This window comes from Cryptomeria japonica, chromosome 5 (assembly GCF_030272615.1).
Source record: "Cryptomeria japonica chromosome 5, Sugi_1.0, whole genome shotgun sequence".
Classification (NCBI taxonomy): Eukaryota; Viridiplantae; Streptophyta; class Pinopsida; order Cupressales; family Cupressaceae; genus Cryptomeria; species Cryptomeria japonica.
Window position 1 is genome coordinate 416,510,296 of NC_081409.1, and position 26,874 is coordinate 416,537,169.

General features: G+C 33.0%; 1 protein-coding gene across 4 annotated transcripts in view; it reads left to right on the plus strand.

Annotated features, from left to right (window-relative positions):
• Nucleotides 1-26,874, plus strand: part of LOC131028178 (vacuolar protein sorting-associated protein 20 homolog 2) — a 67,403-nt gene that overhangs the window by 35,655 nt on the left and 4,874 nt on the right. For 2 of the 4 annotated variants that reach the window (XR_009372625.1, XR_009372626.1), the window contains exons 2-6: nt 9,469-9,621; nt 9,974-10,126; nt 17,126-17,209; nt 21,684-21,960; nt 22,151-22,323. Coding sequence is in view for 1 of the 4 variants with exons in the window: in XM_057958416.1 (XP_057814399.1) it covers nt 9,469-9,621; nt 9,974-10,126; nt 17,126-17,209; nt 21,684-21,960; nt 22,151-22,176 (693 nt within the window). In the remaining 3 variants the exon portion in view is untranslated. Of the gene's footprint in view, nt 1-9,468; nt 9,622-9,973; nt 10,127-17,125; nt 17,210-21,683; nt 21,961-22,150; nt 22,663-26,874 lie in introns of those variants that run through there. The other 2 variants (XR_009102576.1, XM_057958416.1) reach the window with 2 other exon arrangements.

The window sequence follows — 26,874 nt, forward strand, 5'->3', positions numbered from 1 at the left end:
AAAAAACATACATATATATACATATATATATTCCCATATAAATATATATGGAAACATATATATTTATATATAAATATTCTACTTATATACCAATATTTTAATCCTAATCTCCTAAATCCATTGCAATTTTCTAAAAATCATCTCTTAATTCCCTCAACCCTAATTAGGGTTCTAAATTCTTATTTAACCATTACCTAAACCCGAAATACATATTTTTTTTTTTTTATTTTAAAAAACTAAACTTCCCTAGCCCCTATCGGGCTAGGGTTTAACCCATATTTCTTTTTTTTTACAGGTGAAGATTCATGCCGGGCCGAAGACCCTACGGCGGCCATGTCCATATTTACTTGCAGGTCGCGGAGGTTTCAAGTGGAGGCTGGCCGCGCGCACCACTGTGTGAGCGCACAGTGGCGCCGTGGCACCACTGTGTGCCCACACAGTGGGCGCCGCTGGCGGCACCGTGTGGCCACACAGTGGGAGCCGCAAGCGGCTCCACTGTGTGTGCACACAGTGGGCGCCGCGCGGTCGTCCACTGTGCGTACACACAGTGGAACCCGCGGGGTCCCCAACATATATTTTTAAAATTTTTTTTTAAAACAATAACATTTAAAATATATATATATATATATATATATATATATATATAAATATATAAATATATATATATTTATATATATGTATATATATATATCTATGTGGTATTTACATAAAATTTACATGCATAGATTAAGAGATAAATTTAAATTCCAAATAAGATTTATATATATTTTAAAAGAGAAATATTACATGCAAAATTTTAAGCTAATATAATAAAGGAAAAGATAACCTTAAGTTAAATCAAAAATATAAATATACATATATATATATATATATATATATATATATTTATTTATATAAATTTAAATGCATCAATAAAACAAGCTTCTAAATCATTGTATAACAAAAAATCCAATTTAAAGTATTTCACAAAGATATATTATACGTTTCCTTTTTTTTGTAATAAGAAATCCATCAATATTTTTTTTAAATAGATTATTCACATAAAACAACTTCTCTTTCCATCTAAAATACTTAAAAAGCTTTCAGTTTAAATAAACTTCTAATTTGACTCAATTAAAAATACAGGTAAAAATCTAAAAGAAAACAGACTTTTTATTTCTTTCATAAAACAAGAAGCTTTGCATGCATCACTAATTTACTTTTCTTTTTCAATTATACTAGAAGTAAAATCAAGCCTTTTCTCATTCTTTAAAACATCTCTAATATATACTATCAAATTTACAGAATGTTTTCTCTGAACAGTCACAACAATAAGACTTCAAATCTATTATTACAAAATTACAACTTGCTTCTTCTTTTTTTTTGAATGAGGCATTTACTCACAACTACTCTAAAACAACATCTGCAACTGAATTCAAATATCTTCAAAATTCCATCTTCTGAATATCTTTCATGAATTTTCTATCCTCTTTCCTCTGGATTTCCTGCATAATAGAAAACACAAAACTGACCACGGAGTGCTCACCTCCCAGCCTAGGCTAACTGGTAGCCACCCCCGAGCTCGGAGAACCAATTCCTAGACGGGTAACAAACAGGCAAACACAAAGAAACAGAAAGCATACAAATATTCCAGACACATTCCCAACCTGGCTTTCACAGCACCACACTTTGGTGGTGAACATTTTCAAGGGTGGTAGTGGACCAAATACCCTGAGGAGAATTCTGCAAGTATGTAATAACAAGAAGCCACCTCATGGCATACATAAAATATCAAGAATCTCAACCCCATAATCCTTATGCCCCCCAAAGGCATTCTAGCCTTATAACCCTCCTTATGACCCCCATTGCACAAACAGGCCATGCAGCAAGGGTCACACATAGATCCCTTGTGATCGCTCTCAAAAGAGAGTCTCTCACTCGAGGGCTGTCACTGCTACCACCCTCAAGATCCTCTTCTCTCCCAAGAGAAAGAGATCTTGAGAAAACTCCCAAAACACATTCATTCATAAAACAAAACCAAAAGATTTTCAAACATTCATTTTCAAGAATACAGATTTTCTTATTCAACAACTATCAGAAATAAACAAGAACAAGTCATTAAAAGTAAAAATGAAACCAACCTTAATCTGCCCAAAGGTTATAATGATATCTGAAGAAGAGCTGCCCAATCCACAATTCTTTATTTTCCTTAATAAATTTCTTTATCCCATAACATTTTTTTTTCTTCCAAATTTTTCTTCTGTCTCCAAAAATGGAGAGTGGGTGATTAACCAGCTATTCCCCAAAAATCTTCCTTAAGAAGCTCACTCTCTGAGTTCTCACAGGATTCTAAAAAAAATCAACAAAAAGAAGGAAGAAAGCAAAAATGCAAAAAGACTTTCCTTCCAAGAGGGAAAAATCTTGATTTGATTTCACTTCAATTTTCAATTTTCGCTCAACTCAAAAAAGCCAATTTTTAAAGCGTTAAAAAGATCATTATAAAGTAGAAACTTGCCTAAAATTACCCCTAACCCCTAGGTATACCTTATGGGCTTCAGGAAACCCTAATAAACTACTCCTAGGTGTTCATTTAACCCATTTTAAACCCCTCTGAAGTTTATTTTCGGGTCAAACATAAGTTGACCACTCCAAAATTATATTCCCAAAATATCTTTTTGACAACACATTATTTTATTTAAAATTAATTATAATTTACACTTTCCCATCAAGAGACAAAATAAAATATTTAAATTTAAATCCACACATGTGTCAAGTGACACTAATAAAATACTTTTACAAAAATAAACATGAAATTGTCTCTTGAGGTTTTTTACACAATAAATTTAAATAACACATAACACACATGCAGCATATACTGATACGAATAAAATACAACACAAACGGGGTGTTGCCTCTCCAAATAGACAAACCCTGGCTTTACGAACATACATAAGTCTAGATTTGATTCTCCGTAATTTTCCATGGTCACATGGTAAATTTCCTGTGCATCTCAATTTACACATTAGTACTCCCAAATATTCATATATTATATAATTCAATAATACAACAATGCACATCATTACTTGCATACAATTTTCATCTGCACAGATTGAATACATCTTTTGTCAAGCAAATTCACATAAACAATTTTCATCCCAATTCACATAAACTAAACATACATCATAGTTCTATATTCAAAGTAAAGTTCTGCAAATTCAATAACGACATCTATCATTGCAATATCATTCTATCTAATAATCATGTAGTGTTCTATCTCATAAAGCATGTAAGTAAAACATCAAATCATAGCAATGTTATCCAAATCCTGAAACCATATAAGTTCTAAGTCTCAAAATGCATCAAAACAAAGTATCCATAGTAGTCTAAAATATAAAATCCACTGAATGTCAAACTGAGTCGAGGTGAGGCCTCACATGCAACCCACAATTACCACATTTAATGTGCATTTTGTACTTGCAGCTGTCAAGAGTATGGAAAAATTACTTATCATCAGCATTTGTAAGCGTCATGTGTGTACTCATTGCCAGGTAAGCTACAATAACCATTGCTGAAATACAGATTGCTTTTTTCATTTGTTTTTGAATTCTGTCAAAGGTCTTAAGCATTCTTTTTGCTGTTAAATTTTGCTTTGCCAATCAAAATTACCGACATGGTTTCTTCAAGTGCTGAGTACGAGGGGAAGAAGTGAATGTCAATGAAGTAAGTTTTGGGCATTCTTCTGAGAATGCAAGTGCTATAGGGAACTCTTTTGGATGCCCTTCAGATTGTCAAACCTCAGGAAAAAGGTCTGTTGAAACCAACAAAACTCTAATTGTGGTGTGTGATCATTTTGAATGCTAACTGTCAAAGATTTTAAGCACTCTTTTAGCTGTTTTTTCATTATTCTGTTAAATATTTATTTACAAATCAAAATGACCAACATGGATTCTTAAAGTGATGATTATGATGGGTAAAAGTGAATGTCAATGAGGTAAGTGTTGGGGGTTCTTTTGAGAATGCAAGTGCTATAGGGAACTGTTTTCAATGCCCTTTAGTTTGTCACACCTTAGGCAAAAGGCTTGTTGAAACCAACAAAACCCTAATTGTAGTGTGTGATCATTTTGGACAAAGACAAGTCCAAAAATTAAGTGCAGAACAAACTTTGGTTGTGTCATACAGGCAAAATTGATTTCCATTATGATAGGGTTGATCAACAATTTGTTAGTTGCAAGTGGATAGAGGGTTAGCGCTTGAGGAAACATAACCTTAGAAGAGAGCTGAACTAGCTAGGTGGCTATGGAGTGTGAGGCAAAAGCTATAAGTTTACCTCTAGAATCTATGTTGAATTATTTGAATGTGTTATCTGCTGCTAGGATGAATGTTGTGAGGGGAGAGGGTTCTAGAAGAGGGAAGAGGAAGGCCATTGGTGATGAAAAGAATACAATTGTAGGGTATTTGAACATGCAAGCATATGAGGAGGAGGATCCTCACATGCCTCTTGGAGAACATAGATTGCATGCCAGATTCCATGACAAACAATATTCTAGGGTAAACTTATTGATGGAGGATATGAGACAAATGTTGATAAGGACAAGCTACTCTATTATCATGGATGGGTGGACTAGAATTAGACAACAACTATTCACTAATATTATTGTTACTTCGGGAAGTGCAAGGATGTAGACTTACAATTTCATATTTTGATGGAGGCCATAGGGGAGGATGTGGCTTTAAATGCTCTGTAAATTGTGATCGATTTAGCTTGTGTGTGTAAGTTAGATGATCTGATGGTGGAGAGTACTTTAACAAACATATTTTTTGGTGTTATGTTGTAATGTCCCACCCTAGGTGGAACCACTATGAACAGTTCTGTAGCAACCTGCTGGCTAATTTTTAATTAAACATACCATGTTTTCTTTTCTTTTTTTGTTTTCTTTCAGAGCTAGACAGAAGTTGCAGAATGATTTGTTTTTTTGAAGTTTGAACAATGATACTGACTATATGAGCTATTTTTGCATTCATGAAACAAGCTGAAAACAAATTGAAAATATGCAACCAAGTCCTTGAAATCCAGATTTAGATAGGGGCTAAGTTTTACAACATTTTCTGATAATAATGATAACGCAAGACTAGAAAATGCCTTACAAAACTAATTCAGACATACCTAGAAAGTTTACTCCCAAATCTGGTAGTTGATGTGCTTGAGAACAGCAGATAGGGAGATCTGATTAATGGCAAGGTGGCAGCCAAGTAGCTCACCCAGAAATATGTTTGCAGCACTTTTAAATCTGCCTCGTTCTACTCAAAATATTGCCCAAAATATAAGGTGAATATAAGTCTAATCTAGATGCCAAAAATGGGTCAAACTTGGTTCACCAAACCCCAACATTTGGTAGGAATGAAGCTCCAATACTCTTGAGCTGTACGGTCTGCAAATGGACTGGTCTTTTGTGTTAGAAACCCCTTTAGTGACTAAAAATGGTTGAAGGCTACTCCACACGTGCTGAGGATAGAGTTCTGATGATAACCAATGTTGGAGAAGCAAGTTTGGGCTTCAAACAACTTCAAACTGTCAAGGAAAGGATGTGGCTAGGCAAGCAAGCACCTGCTTCAGATTTCAACCAGCAAAATCACCTCTAAACTGATTTCTTTTAAGCACAAATCAAAGCCCTGCAAATAGGATTCCCTTGCACACTTTGAGATGGTCTCTCACAACGGTAGGTGTGTTTACTTATGGAGGATTTTGTCCCCACAAGCAGCTCTAAACCCTAGGGTTCAGACAAGCTCCTCTCAGGAGGCAAAGGTAAGAAAATATTTCACCAAGACGTGTTCAAAATGAACTCCAAGTTGCTTTTAAACAGTCTCCCAAAAGGTACACCTTAATTAGGGTTTCTTCTAGTGCCCAACTTATAACTTTATTTACTTTTACTTTCTCCCTTTAATATTTCACTTTATGACTTAATAGTCCCAAATAAGGTGGCATCCAAATTGAGTTAAATTCATCCTTTATTATTTTCAATGACTATTATAAATTCATTTCATAATTTAATAATTGACTTTCAAGTCACTTTTAATATCATTTGTAATATTACAAATAACCACAAATTGTAGTGAGCTCCACTTTCTCTCCTAGGATGCCATACTCTCTCTCTAGAATCATATCATAATATTTACTTTCGAGGAGTCTTAAATAAGTTAAATATTGATTTAACTTAGCAACCTTTTCTAATATCACAAAATAATGCCTTGATATCTCCCGACCACTCAGATATGTTGTCTGAAACCTAAGAAAACCAACCCTAAATGGTTCCTCTGTCCATCTTGGTAGTCTACGAGGAATCGGTGATAGACTAACCTTGATCGGTAGACGCTGGCTAAGAAGGGGACATTACATATGTTGTGAAGTTTTAGTAAACATAATTTTTTGTACCCAACATTCTTTTTTGTTGCAGGTGTTAAATTTGTGATGACTACATCATTTCTTGCCAGTAATTTTTACATGCTTTGAGGTAGGAACTTTTGGTTACGTATTATAATTTTCTTCTCTTATGTCATGAAGTTGAGTATTTTTGAAGATTTGTGCTCTTATGAAGGGCTAGAGGAGGAGGTTGGAACTATATGCTTCATTTTGGCTTGTTCATTGATCTTGACTACTTGTCGATTGGCTTCTTTTAATGTTTTTCTATGGTGTGAACTCCAAATCAGCTTGTATGTATTGATGAAGGCCACTAGTATACTTCAAGTTTTTATTTCAAAGTAATCTTGATGTGTATAGAGTTCATGGACCTTGTTTATATGATTTGTAACTAATTTTCCCTTTTTGTCTCAACAATTGAAATTTCTTACACATCATGTAGTGTTTGAGAGGTTAATGTTGATTAGGGTGCACCTTAGTGAACTTGAACTGTGTGTTAATAGGTTCAAATTTGCTCTTTTTCTTCATTAGAATACTTTTAACTATGATAGCATTGGATTGGACATCCTTCAGATTTGTGAAGGTGATCTCCTTTGTGTCTATGAACTTTTGAGAGTGTAGTAAGCCTTCGATTTTCAAGGTCATTGATCCAATTTTTTGAGGTCAATCTTTCCTTGGAACACCAGGATTTCTGGATTGACTTGCACCTCAAATGATCTTTGATGATGATGAAAACTAGGAGTAGCAATAGATATTGAGGGTCATAGTTGGTGCATTAGGTCATGGAAATGTGAGAAACATTTCTTTCTTTATTCTTCCTAAGCTTCTTGGACGATTCTTTGAACATCTACTGAAATAGGTTTCTTTGCAGCGATAGACATTTGGTTTTGTGGCAAAGAATAGATTGAAACAAAACTAGTCTTCATGCCTTCTTTCTGATACTATGAACAAGTGGTCCTGCACAACTAGAGTTTGTTGTGGAAACTAAGTGATAGGATGACAGATGATTAAATCTGCTCTGATACCAATGATTAGTGCTGAACCCAGAAGTTACATAGAGTACAACCACAACCATCAATGGAAACGAATGAACAAATGTGGACGCATCAAAACATGTTCAAAGGAGTTAAGGTAACAAAATAAAGCTTTTCTATTTGTCAGCAATGGAATGTGATACATAAAAGTAGCTACTGGACTTGGATATCAAATTGTGATAGTCCTATGTATTGAATCTTGAAAAAGATTATATTACAGTGAGAATGTGTACAAAAGAGGTACTTGTGTCTCTGCATTAATTTTTCTTGAATTGACAAGATGAGGAAAATATGATTACAATCAATTTTAAGATTGAGTGGTTGCAAAGATTGTTGTTGTTCTGACCAGTTAAACTTCCTATGCCAATGCTGGACTGGGAAAGTGAAGTGTTGTTGGATGATGTGGGCCACATTGAGGATCTACCTTGTCAAGTAGTACTTGTGAAGCCCAACCTAGTGATGTGCATTTTGCAGGATTTGCAAAGTTTGCAAATCACAAGGCTTTTGTTGGGACAGGTGCAAGTTTGGCTGCTAATGGTGTGAATATTTCTTGGGAAGGTTTGAACCCCATCCAAAGGGGGCTTCTGGTTGGGATCATTTTTCCCATGTTCTCTGTGTTTAATTTTTAAAGTAGTGCAAGGTTCAACTATTTGGTTAAAAAATGAAGCATATTGTATTAGGTTTGTTTGTGGTATTGATTGCATTAACTCATCTGCAGTTCTCTCCACGTGAGAAAAGGTAAGATAGCTCTGGTATTCAATGATTGAAAGTTATTTGCCAACCTAGGCAACCTTTCGGCAATGATCGTCCAAACCTTCTAGTTGAAGGATCCATATTGAAATAAAAGAGTAATGATTCTTTTAATAAATGAAAATAATGAAATTTGTACCCTACTTTTGTTGAATAGAATTCTAGCACATTAATGAGCTTTAAATCTTGAAATGCATTGGATTGTTAATTTAGTTAATCTCACTTTTCTCATCCTGCATTTGATACATAATAAAGGATCACTATAGAAGACAAAATCAAATAGTTTCATATTAGTTGATTTGTTGTGCAATAAATTTAGACTCTTAAAGGTGACATTATTCCATCACTAAACACATTACTTATCAAATTGTTCCAACTGTTGTTCAAAGTTGTACAAATTTGACTGTTTATAATAAAAAAGGCAATCTATGTAAAGAAATAGTTCTTTCAAGTGTTTCATCAATCTTTCCAATGATAAATTGATTTCATAATTTTCTTTTTGAATGCCATCCTTTTTTATGATATTGAAATCAATGTAAAATTAATCGAAGAACTATTTTGTCCAGAGGTCCATTACTTACGGAGGTTGGTGTTTGTAGCTTTATCATCGTTATGCAGCATATAACTGATATCCTGATGTTTTCTTTTTGTCCCATCAAATGATTCTTTGTTGTAACTGATATATTGATTCTTAGAGGCATGTAATTTGAATTTGAAAATGCTCCAATCTTTGTGTGGGATACACATGGTTTTTGAATAATGGAGGGATCTAATCCTGATGCTTTAGTTCCTTGATTAATATTTGCTTCGGAGGGAAATACTTCAGGGCAATTATTGTCAAGCTAGACAAATTCTTGTTAAAGGTATAAGTCATACAGCATACTACATTAGTTTAGACCAAATCGCACCATTTAGAAAAGAATGTTAATATATCTTTTGCTAAGAATGTTTGACCTTGAACATTTTCTCTATCATAGATTAGTTGCCAATATAATGTTTTATTTTTATCTTGGGAGCTATACATTGATGTTATGTTTGACAATGGTTTGACTGTTCACTTAACTTTCAAGACAAAAAGTTCAAATATTTTATCCTTGATGTTTTGCCTATGCAACTTGACTTGAAAGTGACACTTCTATTGCTTGCCTATGATTTTGTAAATTACTTGAAGTATTTCTTTTGTTGAACATATTTTAATCACTTGGGATCAGGCTAACTCTACTTAGAACTTAAAAGCATGATTACAAGATCACATTCTTAATGTTTTTGTTGATTTGAAACTCTTTTCAGCTTGAGGCAGTGATTGAAAAAGAAAAACAAGTGGCTCGAGATTTGCTAAGAGAAAAAAAGAAAGAGCGAGCATTAATTGCATTAAGGAAGAAAAAGACTCAGGAAGAGCTTTTGAAGCAAGTTGATACCTGGCTCATTAATGTTGAGCAACAGGTTTGTAATTGTAAATAGATTAATTAAACTGTAGTTTGCTGCTAATTGATTACCTACAAATGTGATTGTCTATCACATGATTGTTTTGTTGTAGTTTCCATAGATTTGATTTACTTAGCTAGACTGCATGTGCTGTCTCAATCGGTCTAACTGTTTTATAAAAGCACACATCCTGCTTTGTTATTAACATAGTATGCTGTGGTGCCTATCTTCATGATTGGTCCATGAATGCTGCTTTTCCTGCTTGGCAGTTAAAGGAAAAGGGAGGGTAGCATGAAACTGAATTTAAATTTTATTTTATAATTTTAGTTGAACTTCTAAATGTCTCAACTATTTATGTATATGGTTGCAGCTAGCAGACATAGAACTAGCAAGCAAGCAGAAGGCTGTATTTGAGAGTTTGAAGACAGGAAACAATGCTATTAAAGCCATTCAAAGTGAGATCAACTTGGATGATGTTCAAAAACTTATGGATGATACAGCTGAGGCTAAAGCATACCAAGATGTGAGTTGTTTCTATTTCTAGCATTTTCTCTATTCCTGAAGATATCCCTTGTATTTCTAACTTGCAGATTCCTTTTCATCTTCATGTAATTTAAGACATAAGTTTCATATTTAATGAAGTTGTTTCCGTCTTGTTAAGATTTTCCTCTTCTGGTTTTGCCCCATGTGTTTTTGTTTTGTTGCCGTTGTTGTGCTTTTAGCTTTTAATCTCTAATTTCTTTTAGATGTTTGAGTTTATTTTTGATCTCTCACTGCTGTAACTGGCTGTACTTTTGAGTCCCGCTAACCCACTTTTGTCATTTATGGACATTATTTTTCTCTCTCCCTCTCTCTCTGTCTGTCTGTCTGTTTCTCCATTCTAGTAAATGGTCACATTTTTTAACTTTGCAATATAGATTGGATGCTTATAAATTCCTACAACATGGTTTCAAGACAACTACATTTTTGCCTCATATTTTTTATACATAGTTTTTGATACATTTTCAGTTCATGTTTTGGCAATAAAAAGAGGTTTTCTTTCATGACAAGAATGACACAAGATGTATCTGCTGCACTGAGATGGACCTGCAAATGTTGAGTGTAAGATGGATTTTGTAATCTGCATTAGTGTATCTCCTATCTTCTGCTCAAGATTAAACTGATGCAAAGCTGAAAATGCATTTCAGGTTTGAGAGAAGTTTCTTGAATAATATCTGAACAGATCAGCAACAGGAGACAACTTTTAAGTTCATTTATATGAACCCGACTTTAACATTGCAGAGTATCTAAATGACATTTGACGACTTCAAAATTTCTTCCAGATGACAAGTGAAAATGGTTTGACCCATAGTTTTAAACTTGTGAATAGGTAAAAACTCGGCAAATAATAAAAGTACTTAAATTCATTAATTTAGCAAAACTCAACAAGACTCACCAAAATCTTAGCAAAACTCAGTAAAACTTTCCAAAAACTCAACTAGGTGAGTCAATGGGTGGTTTTCACCAATAAGTAGGTGTTTGCCATGTGACCTTAGAAAGCCATTTGTGCTGAAAGGACTTATCATTTTGCCAAGTGGAGAAGTCTTTGGGAAATTTTTTTCTTAGATTGAGAAATTTTGTGTACTTTATCCTCAAGGAGAACTATCAAACTTTTCTGTGTATCCACACAATTTGCTGTCACTGCCATCCACTAGGAATTTCAGTGATTGAACTACATGTCTACTTCTTCCAAAGGTGTTGATGAACTTTTTCCCACTAAGAAGAAAAGGTGTGTTATGAAGATACTAGTATGCAGTTTATCCTGATGCATTGTTTTTATAGTATGATTCATCCTGAAGGCTTGGTGCTTATAGTAGTGCTTGAATGCAAAGGTGAGCTCTTTTCAAACTGTCAATGTCCACCCTCCTGCAATGTAGTCTCAAAAAGGTGCCATTTTTGTGTAGGGATGTTAGAAAACAAACAAGTATGTTTGCACTGATTGTTTCCTTCACAAAGACTACAAGGATGAAGATTGTAACATTGTTTGTTTGTATGACCGTTGCATTTATAGTGGCTACATATGGTCAGCATGCAAAATGTGTGCTTTTATTAGAGTTGTCAATGACTGGGGTGCTATTGAGATGTACATTGTTCTTAGCATCGTTGTTGCATGCTCAAACTAACTTGCAAATGAAATAACCAAGCATTTGAAAGCATACACAACAACATCAAGGGACCATGACACAGTTGTTTCATGTGGATAAATCCAATGTGGGAGAATAACTCCAGCTAGGACTCAGTTGAATGCCTAGTAAATATGGATCATATTAAAACTTTGTATGTCAAAGAGATAAAGCGTCAACTAATAGTCTCCTTTATCAATTTAGCTGATACAATTTTTTTCTCTGCTCCTCCCAGGCTGACTCCTGAAATTTGTCAAAACGAATCAGTAAATTGCCTGCAATGTTTCCTCCTTTATCATGTACAGAGAAGGTAATCAATAACCTTCTCTTGTTTCCTAATGTCTGAAGACAGAAGAATAATACCCTAAGAAGAAAAGAAAGTGCTACAAAAAACTTTTCATTTTCTAGCTTTCACCCTGTATATAGGTCCATTTACCCCTTTACCAGTTATATGTTTGTCAGTGTGTATGTTGGTCATCCCTTCGCCAGTTATTCATTTGCCTAGGCATTTGCCAATTGCCAGGGGAAAACTCTTGATTCAACCTTTTTTGCTTGCAGCATGTGCAGGCCATAACCTTTGCACCCAGACTCAAAATTAGATTTTTTCTTTGAAATTGCACTTTTTCTTGAGGCTATCTGATTATGCAATGACATCCAACTTTTAATTCCATTTAGCCATTCATTTTTCCTTGTAATATAACTGCATTTATGAGGCTCCAAATGAGGAGAATCAAACCGAGAAGATTTCTCATTTGCCATCAAATATTTTGAAATGTCTCATGCCATCCCAAAACATCCATAAGCATGAACCGATTTGGTCAATGTCCAGAATAACACTGTTACATTTGTTTGATGACAAAATCTGCTATTGGGCTTTTGGCAACACTCTCAGCTAGAATGACATGACCTCGATGATCCAGACTTCAAATATCTACCTAGTTGATTTTTGTATCACTTCACCTGTATTGGAGCCAATTTATCCTAGATGAATGTGCTCCTCTCTGTCTAAAGAGGAGTTGTGATGCCTTAGTCATTTGTTCCCAAAACTTGAGCATTATAAAATAAAAATATTTTTTTTAGCAGCTTCGAACCAGTGCTTTTGGCCTCTCTCAAAGCTACCAAATGAACGTGACACATTATATAAAAAAACAGGGGCTTACAAATACAAGTCCTTCATGGTCTATATATCACATCATTTAGTTGAATGTTTAGCTGCATTGGGATTTGTTTTGTAGCATGCAAATTTTTACACTCTGTATGAAGTCGCAGCAGTTCTTTCTCTTTGAAAGTTAGCTCTAGTTGGAAATTTTTCATGACTTGATTGTATCTTTCCTTGGTTTGAATCATCAACTGTAGGGCCAACAAGATGAGCTCTTTGCATCATAAGGTCTAATAGCTTCTCCATGCTGAGGTTGATGGTTTTCTCTTCTAATTAGATTGTATCTTGCAATTATTGGTTCTTTCTTTTAGGATGTTGAATCTCCTTTAGCAAACATTGGTTCTCATTTGGTGGCTTTGAAAGTGTTGCTTTTGTCTGGTGATTGTTTGGCTTCTTGCTTAGTTCACGATGTGTAATTGTTGAGTATCAGGTTAAACAAAAATTTAGTACTGGTTTTAGAAATCGGCATGGACACCGAATTCTAGAATGGTGCAGGAGTCATTCTATTCATGCTCTAATACCTATGATCCATGTTGTGCCCAATAGACACGTAAGGGACACTCCACAAACTAATTAAGGGGTGGGCCTAGTTTAACTAATTTGTGAACCATGCAAAACATGTAATGGAAATGTTAAAAAGAAAAGCAGAAGCATTGCTACACATTGAATGGAGACAAGAGGTAGAAAATGAAGCTTTCCTTTCATCTTTAAAATGGTATGTTCTTTGAGTATGTAATGCTAGACTTAGTATCCAAGGTAATGTTATTCTCAGTTTTGTTAGGAGACTGATATTGGTATAGGTATGAGAGATGGGTTCTGGACCCTGGTACAGGTACACCATTTAAAAAAATAAGAGACAGGTACTTGGAAATGCCATATATATATATATATATATATATATATATATATATATATATATATATATATATATATATATATATATATATATATATATATATATATATATATATATATATATATATAAATATAATACCAAAATAAAAAAATTGAAATATATAAAAAATATTGTTAAAAAATTAAAAATAAATTATTATATTATTATTTAATATTTATATTATCAATTTAAAGTTTGTAATTAAACTTTTTAGTTTAAATTTAAAATTTTTTGATAATAAATGTAAAATATGTAAATAATAAAATTTTAAATAACTTATTTTAATTTAACTAAACTTTAAAGTGTTTAAACTTTAATTTAACTAAACTTTAAAGTGTTTAAACTCTAATTTAAGTTTTTATTACTTAAAAACTAAAGTTTGAAAATTTTGTAAAAGTTAAAAAATAAAAACTTAAATAAAACCTATGGGCTACGACAAAATAAAAGAAATTGAATGCAAGATGAAACAAAGACTGCAAATGAAAGCAATATATAAAAGATATAGCCTGCAATGACCCGTCTACCATATAATTAGAATAACACTGATATTATTTGCGTAGTCTGACGAGTATTGGCACAATTTATTTTCACCATCTAATGTTGCGATTTCTATATCCTTGCTAGTATTGACTTGTTTAGCAAGGTCATTAATTTGAATAATATTATTTTTTAACACCAAGGCAGGCTTAGGTTAGATGTTTTTTGCAGATTCAGCATAAGATGCAGCTTTAAATTGAGTGTGTATTTGATTCAGTGCACAATCCTTTTATTCAGAATATATTTGCTATTCCCTGTTCAATTGCTCTTGTCTAGTGACTGGCACTTCAAAGTAAAGTTTTTCAGCTGTTCCAACATTCATTTTATAATTTTTAGTATCTATGAGTGGATTAAATTATTGGTCATGTGCACAATTGTATGCTTTTAATGATATAAGATTTCCACAATCCATAATTTATAAATTGGTGCTGCTTCTGGATTAGACTGTCTGAGTTTTTTTAATCAATGTTTTGGATCACATTCCGTGATCCATCATCAGGATGAAAGAGAGCTAAGAGAGAAAACGAGTGCCTTTGATCAATGTTTTGGATCACACTCCATGATCCATCATTAGGATGAAAGAGAGGTAAGAGAGATAATGAGTGTGATCCAAAACGTTGATAAAAAACTCAGACACAGTCTAATCTAGAAACAGCATCAATTTATAAATTCTATGCTTGTCTGCTAAAGTAACTCTTGCTGTTATATGTATGCTTTCCCAAAAGCCTATTGCTTCCATGATGATGAGCTTAGTTGACTTTATTTCTGATATTGCTGCAATGTAGCCTCAAGTGGTACCACATGCCATATCAGTTGATCTATACTGTATTGTTGGTATTGCTTCCATGTAGCCACTGATTTGTACCCCATGTCATATCAGTTGCCTTATACTGTACTGCTGATAATGTTGCCCTGTAGCCACTGAGTGCTACCACATGTCATATCAGTTTCCTTATACTGTACTGCTGATATTGCTGCCCTGTAACCTTTGAGTTTGTTTATGTTTTTGAGCAAGTTCTTCTAAAGCTAAAATGTCAGCCATATGAATTTTCTGAAATATATCTTGCAGTTGATATTGGTTGCCTAAGTATAGCACTGCCTAAAAGTAGATTCATCCCAGGTTTATATCTGACTCTAAATTCATCCTGGCCATGCTAGAAGGATTTTGGTCCAGATGGGTTTGTTTATGTCTTTGAGCAAGTTCTTATGAATGTAAAATGCCAGCCATGTGAAGTTTCTGAAATATATCTTGCAAATTGTTCTTTGAATTGTAGTTTCTTTCTTGAACACAGTGGTGAGCATAGATATATGATCTCATTTTGAGCACTATCTTTCTTTAAGAGAAAAATGGGAGAATAAGGCTAGCTGTATGTGGCCTGACAGAAATCTGTATGGAGAACATCGATAATTATTTTGTGAGGTTAAATATATCTTCATCATGGAGTGCCCAATGCATCTTAATCACAAATGGAGTTTATAAAAATTCTCAAAAATAGATTTCAAAGAAAATTCTAGGTCAAGTAGATACAATGGCCGACCCTCTGGGAGCAGCTACGTTTCATTCCGGAACCTTTAATAAGCAAGATAAGCATTCCTTATTCTATGACCACAGGTTTCCGTCAAACACAGGATGGAAACAGTAAAATTAGCAACTGCAAGGCCAACTTGCCACCAGCCCAAGTAGCTCTATATGGGATATCATATGTTTAAAAATAGCAATTACAGCTGGAAAACTAATTATTCATGTTAGTCATCAAACTGAAGATGGTCTTTGGGCAATCTGCATTACATTTTTTTATTCTACACTTGGACTTTAAATAAATGGATTTAGATTTTTTCAATTCTGAACTATAAGTAAGAAAGAAGATGTTGACTTGCGATTAATTTTCTCGGTCATCTACATTGTTAGTTTACTTTCTACTCTCAGGTGTAGAGGACAGTTAGTTCCTCTAGCTATTCTCCTCAGATTTCTCTCTGGTCTAGAGTTCCTGCTGGTTTGCCTGGCCCAGAGTCTAGATCGTAGGAAGAGGTCCACATTTTCAGTTTTATCCTCACCTTTAGAGATTGTCAGGGCCTACCCTTTTACCTCTTGGGATTGCCCAGTCAGATTCTCTTATTTGGAGCCATTTTCCTATGGATAATATAAGACCATGCATTGCTCTTTATGTGGTGATTAATGATAAAGTTGTCGGTCCTTTCAATCTAGATTTTTCCATATTAGATTTAGCTTTACTCTCTAGTTTTGATCAGCCCTTCCTTTCGTATGGTTAACTATACTTGTATCATACACGCTTTACCTTTTTTGACTTGTCTATTCTATAACTTTTTCCTGCTGTGGGTTCTACCTTTCTAGTTTGGGTTTTTCATTGTTTTACTGTCAGTTACTCTTCTAGTAATTCATGGATACTAATGCAAATTCTTTTTTTATTTCATGTTTAGAGTTTGTGTTTTAATGGTATGATATTTTGTTGAAAATTATATGTATTTGATAAAATCAGACCATATACCATGATATAACCATAGCTGACAATGGGAAGCTCTGGAAACTCGGAAACATTGTCTATTTTTTTGGTATTTGTTTCATAACATTTTTCTAAACATATATTTCATTTTTTTCTTCTTTTACAAATTTACATATAGTTGGAGAGCATTTTTTCCTTTTTGGTAATGACTTGGATTTTAAATTGTTCACTTTTTGTTTCATGGTCCGAGTAATGATGGCATGTGCTGCTTACTAATTTTGGTAAAACATTGTTTGTCCATGTACAGGAGATTAATGCTGTACTCGGAGAACGTCTTTCTGCTGAAGACGAAGAAGAAGTATTGGCTGAATTTGAGAATTTGGAAGTAGAGGTGAATATAAAATTTCCCTTTAAATGGTTAGATAGGATTATTTTATTTATTTATGTAAGCTATCTGACTGTTTTCATTATTATGTTCAAATTTTTCCACTTTTTCATAGGCATGCATCCTTCTTGATTATTGAACACCTAATAAAACATAATGATATTGACTGATGACTTTCATACCGTTTTATCATAGTATGGACATTAAATTTGAGACATAGCTATATACGAGAATTTCCTTTAAATGGCTAAATAGTATGTCTAGTATTTCTTTCTTTATGTAAGCAGTTTGACTATTTTTTATAGGCCTAGATTTTTCCACAAATTTTATACACATATATCCTACTTCATTTATGAAGCATAGCACAACTTAATTAGAGATTTTTATGTCATATCTGTATAAATATTATATGTATGTGTGGTTTCTAGACATGTATATTAGCTAACATTCAGATGTTGCCAGCAAACTGCTAATAAAGTGGACAAACTATAGTAAGAAATATGCTTGGCTTCAGGACTTAGGTAAACTCAAGGAAATTAGTTCTTGTTTCATTTGTAAACCAGCAGCAGCAACAATAGGAAGGTCATATCAATAACAAGTCAATCCCTTTAATCCAAAAGCCCTGTGGAGCTTAGGATAAACACAGATTGCAAGGAATGAGATTACCCAAATGGCATATTAATCTGATTGACTTGGGTAAAAAACATTTAATCCAAAATAATCAAACCATCCAGAGTAGTAGAGATCTTAACTCTTATTGGAATGACTCGGTCCTCATTGTTTTGATTTAAATTATTGCTTGAGCCAAGATGATCAAAATTGGCATGTCTGGTTCTTTTGGGGGATAGATTTATAATAATCAATATAAAGAAACTTGCCTCGAATGATCTTGTATTAAGGGTACATATATTAATATCATAGTACAAGAACTCATGGTTAACCTTGAGTAGTCACAACCAACCTCATTTGCTGTGCCGTTTCCTGAGTTTTTCAAAAACTGGATTTGAATTTTTTGATGCATACCTTTCTTTTTTGGCTAATTTTTCCAGTCAGGAGAAGAAAAATAAAACCATGAAAGATACAAAATCATTAGTTTAGGGTCAAGGCTAAGGCATTCCAACTTTCAGGTTAAAATTTGAATACATTTGAGCTAAAATTTTAAACACTGATGAGGGTTTTTGTTTTGATTATATCCTAATGAAGGTTCATTATAAAACATTGGGCCACCCCTAAAAAAAAGCTCATGTTCGATGATGATAACCCTTGCCTTCTATTGTAGGAACCATTTTATGTTTTTTACATAACCCCTCTTGGGTAAAATTAAAATATTTGTATTTAGAAAACCTATCTATTTTTAAATTTTGGTAACAGAATCTTTTGAATATATTATTTTTATCTCTAATATCTATGCAGTATATTTGACATAAAATAACAAAATGAAAATTTTCTATTCTTACAATATAATCTGTTTTTTAATTACCTGAGCATTTAGTGAATTTTTCTTGTTTTAAACTCAAGAGTTGAATTTTATTTGCACTTTTTCCATGCCATGTAAATGTATGCAAGTCAGGTCTCTTTTCTATTGGGATAAGAAGATCCTTATGAATAGATCCCCCCAAAGATCTGGACATGCTAAATTTGATCATCTGGCTCAAGCAATAATTTAAATCAAAATGATAATAGGGTTGAATGGTGAGAATAATTTATACCATTCTTGAGAGTTTGATTATTTTGGATTAAATGCTTACTAGCCAAGTAAGCTTACAAATTTAAGCCTTTCGGATCATTGTATTCCTCTCTCTGATCTTCTAAAGGCCACACAAAACAACACATTAGCAAAACTCAAGGGAATTCAGATTTTACGTGCAAACATATAAGATGTTATATATCCATGTTTATTAGGCCTTTTGTCCCTATCTAATAGATAAAGAATGATATGGAGTGTTTGCAAACTGCCAAAGAATACCAGTATGCTTCCATATGTAAAATTTTGTGTTCGGTGGAATAAACTGACTATATGGTCTTCCCCTCCAAACAAATGTTATGTCCAAACTTTTTCTAGTATTATTAAAGGAGAATTTCCCCCTTTCAAAATTCGTCAATGGATACGTGCAAAAAGGGGCTAAGTCGACAGCTTTCTGTTTCACTTCACGTAGAATCAAATTTCCTTCAGTATGACTTCTATGTATGTATGCAAGCATGCATGTATCATATGTAAAATCTGAATTCCCTTGAATTCTGCTAATGTCTTGTTTTGTGCAGCCTTTAGAAGATCACAATTCAATGGAGAATCGTAGTTGATAGACACAAATACAGTTTCTCAGGACACTAGATTTTATCCACTGTAATATCATAGCCACCATTTTTGATTTATTGTAGTCCATTTGTAATTTTGTACAATTGCCGTTCCTCAAAATCAGTTCAGTTGTCTATATGTATATTTTGAATTCCCTTCAATTTTGCTAATGTGTAGTCTTGTGGGGCCTTAAGAAGAGGACAATTTAATGGAGAAGAGTAGTTGGTAATCATAAATGCAGTTTTCTAAGGATGCTACATTTTCTTCACTGTCATAACATAGCCACCATCTTGAATTTATTCTAGTCCATTTATGCTGTTCTCAAAATTGGTTCAGTTGTCATAGATTACCTTAAATTTTTTTTTTTTGTAAGTTCTAATAAATTCCAAGATGCATGGAGGCATCCAATGATTGTAAAAAGTTGTCTGGATTAAATATGCTGATTTATTTCCTATGAGTTGCAAAAATTAGAAAAGGCTATACTAATGATTGTCAAAAGTTGTCTGGATTAAACATGCTGATTTTAAATAGCTAGTATATAGTAGTATGTTGAAAGACAAAATAACCTCGTTATCACAAGCCTTTTTGTCCATCCAGTCGTAACCTTCAGGGGCTACTAAAGTGTTAAAGTTTTTGTTAACGTCAAATCTTTATAGTCAATTCTTTATAACTAAAATTCTATTCTACATGGGGTTTTGAAGATTAGAGCAATGGTTAACCGTGGTTTTGTGCTAGTACATCAATTTCTTATTTATGCATGAGTTTATGGTCCAGTCACCAGTGTAATATGTTTTGTTACCAGAGGGTACAATGGTGAAACAGTTCAATGGGTGTCGTCTTTACTATAACCTTCACAGATTAAAAGTTAAAACGGAATTCACTTTGTAGATTTGTTTGGTCAAGCTTTGGAATGAAAGAAAAGAAGCCATAAAAACTATAAGACTCATCTGAGCGAAGGAGTTTAATTCTGATATAAGACTTAGCTTGAAACCAAACTGATTTGATTTATTAAAAGTTCAGACCAATTTGAAAGCTTAGCACGAAGTTTTGAAACTTCTTTTGTACAACCTGATGTTTAGAAACAACTAATGCGTTTTTTTTTCTTTACACCAGTTGGCTCAGAGTTTAATACAAGTTGATAATGATATCTTTTAAAAATATAATAGTATTAATTAAAAATGTCATTATGATATCACAAATCAATATATTAAAAAATATGGATACAATAAACCAAGTGCTCTTGAACACTTAAATTCAAAATGTCCAAAGAAAATAATGCAGTCATTCTAAAAGTTTCCTGTTACAAGGATAGCATATCAGTTTGATTCAGAAGAAGGGTAGTATAAGAAAGTCATTGCTTAGCTGTGTGTCAGTGGTCCCTTTCAAGGATGACACTCATTACAGGAAAATATTATAGTTAATAATTGGTTATAGAAGAAGATTTCATGATGCTTTCTACCGCATAATTAAGGGCTATATTGGCAGTTCATGTCAGTAAGTGTACAATGACAACAAGAATTATAAAATTTATTTAAATTTTCTTAGTAAACTACAACAACCAGTTACAACAACTAGGTCAAAACTTTTAAAGTTCATTTTTAATTCTTGATCTTGTTGTGCGACATTTATTTGGATTGCTTATATATGGTTCAAGCAAAACACAATCAGGATTTTTATACTCAACTCCTAATTTGCAATTTGCAACTCAACCAGTTAAGATACATTCGACATTCTTTTAAAATTTTAAGTAATAACAGCCAAAAACTTCAGTATGAGCCTTAGTCCTGCGTGAATACAACTTCAGCCTTCATTAATAGTCATATTTTTATATGAACATCAAGGAAGCAAATAATTTTCTTAAATTCAGTTTACAATTAAGATGCCCCCACCAATACGTTCATAATCATAATGTTATCATTCATGGGAACTAAGCTAGTTTATTTTTATGACTATTTTTTTTTATGTATAAAAACTTGATCATCACATGTTTGTATTTTTTTTTCTCTTTTCTGGACGAGAAGTTTCTGCTACTTTTTTGACTTTCTATCCAATGTTAGATGAAGAAGGCTATATGCTTTTTAATGGTTGTGTTGTTTATTTGTTCAATTTAATGCTATTTGAATCAGTAATTTGAAATACTTGTCAGATGCATGAGCTTGATTGTTTTTTGTTTTCTCTTCCTAGATGGCTCTTCAGGGTCTACCATCTGTGCCAGACACAAGCATAGATTTAGCAGAAAAAGAAAAGACCAAAGCTCCATCCAAGAAGATAGCAGCAAAGGGAGCCATAAAGGAGGCTGTGGAGGAGCCTCGAAGGAATCAAGTGGACACTGAAAAATTATCAGGCAACAGCTTGGATGTTGATGCTATTACAACAGATGAACATGATGAAATATTGAATCTTCCTGATGTTCCAACAAAGGTGCCAATATCTCTTGCTTCCAATGAAGCAAATGCAAAAAGTAAGAAATGTAGCTCTTACTCATCTAACCTTGAATTATCATTCATCTTTTCTAGACTGCACATATGCAAATACACTTAGAACATGCTTTTATGTGCATTTAATGATTGATTGAATACTTCTCTTGTTTCTTTTATTTCTTTTGAAGTATAAATAAATTAATATCTTATTTACTTGTCTTGATGGTACAGAGCGAGAAGAGCCTTTACTGGCATAATTGGGATTATGTCATGCTATTGGAATATAATAGAGGATATAAGCTACAATTCACATGGGAATCATCTTAATCCATTCCATTCAATCATACTTAGCAACCTCTGTGTTGACAGTCTTAATTATAATCAACAATGTTGTCAGTTGTCTGGTATGTATGCTCAAAACAATTATTTTTAAATTTGACTCTCTTCGTTGTCATCAACTATTTTGTCACATTTTTTGTTGGTATTGTTGAAATAATTAGTTGTAAAGATTTATTTTGCACAGGATGAAGAATTGGATAATTCCTGGTTACTAGTTTTGTACAATAAGGCATAAAGTTACTGAAATTGTTACCCCAACATACAGTTGATTCATATGTAACTATTATTGTGACAAACTACTTGTGTGAGATTCATATGGTCACTGAAGTTGTGTATTTACCATCGTCAGATTTTGTTATTTATTATTTTTTAGTTATGATATACTAGCAAGAAAGTTCACCTCATGGAATGTAAATATCATCAGTTCTTTTCTTGGTTTCATTTATCGTTGACATGCATTACCTGAATACATAATAATGAGCAGCAGGTTATCTCACATTTGTGGCCATTCTAGTGACTCATTTATCCAGAGATCTTATCGATTGTCCTATTTACTAGCTCTTGCGCCAAAAGGAGGTGCAAGGGTTGCACCGATAGAAAACTATATATAAGTTAATATGTTAGAATAAAATTTTATATGTATATAAAAGATAGATTAATTTAATTTACAATAAAGTGAATTGGAAGAAATAGTTTCAAGTAGAAAGAAATAAGGTCAAATCTACGGACAAATGTGTTGTGTAATGAATGAGCCAAACTTAACAAAGAGTGTGCCTATTGTCAAATTCCACCATTACAATCATGCGCCGAAGGTACTTCATTGTGGAAATCAAAAGGGCTAGAGGTGCGGAGGATTTATATGATTGAAACTAAGGAAAAATGATAAGAGAAAGCCTTAGATTTGAATAAAAAACCTTCCTTTATTGTGTATGCTTGAGAAATCTGAAACCTGATTTCTACAAGTATTTCTTGCAAACACAAATAAGAGCTCTTATCAGTCAAGTGAAGCAACAATATCTTGCACTTGCTTGAAACTTAAAAAGTATCAAAGCTTGGAGGTGGCTAATATGATTAAGTCCATTCTTTGTAATTTTCGTGGTGTTTCACAAAACCCACATGCGGAACCTTCTTGTATGGTGCCACCTACAACACAAATCCCTCAATTTTTTTTGAAACAATACACAAATTTCTTCATATATGAAGAGAAAACCCAAATATTTTCATGCTCAATCCCATGCTTATAGATAATATATTCAAAATGCAAGCTATTGTAGTCACAAATTCAATAACAATGGCTTCAAATAATCTATTGCTTGGTTTCCTTACTATGTATGTCATTAGAACCTTCTCAACTTCTTTGTCCAGAAGTCTACAACAACCACCAATATTTGTTTCAAAGGCTTTGCCTATAGAAATTATTCAACAATATCCAGAACTTAGTGTGTAATCGAATTCATATAACTTTTAATATTTAAGTTACTTTTACCCTGCTTTAAGTAATCAACTATGGAAATTGTTTTTGAAAATATTTAATCTTCTATTCTAAACCAGACAAAATGGGACAGATAATTCCTTCCATAGGACCAAGTCTTTGTGAGAAGATAGCTATAGTTAAGTCATTTTAGCTCTGTTTTGGTTAATTAAGTGAGAAATCAACAATTGCATTTGGGTTGCTAAGCATGTTGCCTAGAACAATTATTAGAATTGTCAAAAAGTTTAGAGTATGTGGCGAGTGCCACACTACAACCAAATTTATCTCCACCATTGTTTTAAGATAAATTATACTTAGAGATGCAAACCATGTCCACCATTTCAAACATGGACAATGTTCTTATGGAGATCACTGGTGATGCTAAATAAAAAAAATAATCAACAAGGAAAAGTGAGTAAAAAATATCTATTCTAGATTTTAGAGAGGTCTTTAGCTAAGATTTATATACAAGAAGGTGCATATAATCAACTTTAAGGGGAAAAAAAGGACACAACAAGAAGTTGTTGATGAGTATAATCCAATTTGTTGTTTTCATGTACTGCAAGAGGGAAGAAGTGATCTATGATATATTAGCATTAATGTACAACTTTTAAGTGACTAGTTAAGCAGCATACTGGTCTAATTTCATTTTCATTTACGCTCCTAACTTTGCCCCAAAGGAGCCATAGTTTTGGATGCCTGACAGAATAGAGAGTTATAAATAGTACATGTTAAACTATAAATCCCAACAATACTTACTAGTAAAAAAATGAAAATAAGCCTCCCCCGTGTTGAAATTTAGACCCCATTGGCAAGTACTAGTAGTAGATTAAAATTTTGACATCCAGTTTCACAATGCCAGATAATAATATAATATAAATCGGTTCAGGTGATAGCATAATCTAATTTAATTTTGCACCTCTTGAAATATTTCTATAGTTTCTCTTCTATGGCCAGGTGATTGCAGCTAAGTTGAAATTCAAATAACTCAACAGTCACTAAAATTTGAGCGATGACCTTAAATTGAAAGTTGCTTAATGTGCAGAATTTATTGCTACATGTCAAATTTTCAACTTCATAAAATAAAATTTGCATTCTTATTGCATATCATATGAAAAAAATATAAAATGATCTGTAGAACATGTTTACTTATTTAGAAGTTTATTTCTATGAATGTTAAATTCTACAATGAATTTATCAATCCGTTTTTATTGTCTTGAGCTAATATTTCACATACCAATATTTTCTTGTAAATGTTTAAAATTTGTTTAATAGCATTCAAATTTCACACTTATTTTTTGGACTCAGACTATCTTCATTAGGGATCCTCTACCAGTTTCACCATGTAATTTGTGTACTGTTCCTTTAATTTGCAATCATGATTTTTTTTTTAGGCTGGCTTCCTTATGTAAGCAGGTGGCAGCTTCCTTATGTAAGCAGGTCGCATACTCTAATTTGGAGTTGATGATATTGCTATTATTCTTGGAACGAAATATTTTTATCTGGTTTTTGTAAATTTTTATGATATTTCAAAAGTGAGCAATGATTTTACTTAAATGTTGAATATTTTATCGTTGACAAAATAGAGAAAGTATTTTAAAGGTACATATAATACAAGTAAACAATTGACTTACAAATCTGGCAAAATGTTTCCAAATTATAATGGACAACGAGCTAGTAGCTTTACCACTGCAACTAAATAACAAGAAAATTATTATTAATTTACTAATGATAATTAAGGATAAAGTAAAATAAGCATAAGCATTTATTTTACAAGACAAAATATAGTGCAGGTGTTATTATCAAAGCGTGGGGAATTAAAGAACTGCACTTCTATACTTCAAGTGTTCAATTAGTATATAAAAGAGAAATGGCTTTTGGATTTGAAACAAAAAAGCCTTATTTTGTTCAGTCATAGAAGTAAAATGCTAAACAAGGGAACACAAAGTGAAACGTAAGCACCTAAATTGTTGGATATGAATGTAGAATTGATAATAGATATTTGTCACTTAAATCTAGAAGCGTTGTGATGAATTTTATGGAAAAATAGTGCGATCAAAGAGACATTTAAGTTTAAAGGCATATGAAGAATTCTTTCAGAAAGTTAAAAGTGAAGGAAAACAATTTCCATCCTTGAATATGTAGCTCAAGAATGGGTTTTTAATATGAACAAATTCATTTTTATGGTTAGGTCTACTTGACACAGTTGGTCCCTGCATGTTATATGGTAAAAATGTTGAAAGATTGAGCTAAGAATTGACATTGAAAAGGTTTTGTCTTTACTATATGTAAGGTTTCCATGTGGTCTATGGTACTGAAAATCCAAGTTAGGCTTCATTCCTACTTCGTGTTTCTTATTTCAGTACACATCTTAATTTGATAGTTTGGTGAAGAAGAATATGAAAAATAGGTAAGAAATGTTCACTAAAGTGCTCAAATAACTAGTTTGGGAATGCTATAGACTTATTCAAATCTATTTGGAAGGAATCTACATCAAATACATGTTTCACAATACTAAGGAGAAACTGTGATAGGTTGTAAAACAGTGGACTGAGATGCTTGAAGATGTCCGAGAATTTGGTCTATGGAAATATAAATTCTTTGGTTTATGAGTCACTTAAGCATGATATTTGAAAATTCTTTGTTCCATTGGGACTATCCAGTATATGTTAGGAAGGATTGTTAAGACAAGGAGCAGGAAGCATTCAAAATGTTTATTAACTCCCCAAAGTTCTTAGTTTTTGCGATATCAGATAAGACATTACCTTTGCGATCATTTTCAAATAATTTCACTTTTTATCAGAGAGAGATGTTCCATTGTAGGACATGGTTCATTATTACACATACTTTCAACATCAATGGGGAATGAAGTGACACTTGAGGAGCCAAATATTGACATTGACTGGGCTACTGGACAAAGTGAAGGAGTGGATAATCCATCAAAAGGTGATAAATCATATGAATTTGGCTCATTACCAGAAACTGAATCATTTGCTGTCGAAGATTGTTAGAGACATAAATGATGCACGTTTCAGTTGGGCAAGAGGTGACTGTTAGGATAGTAGACGTGAATTGTCTGACAAAATGCCTCAAAGAGACGTTGTGATTGGAGGATATGAACAAAATGGATTTTGTCACTTTTAAG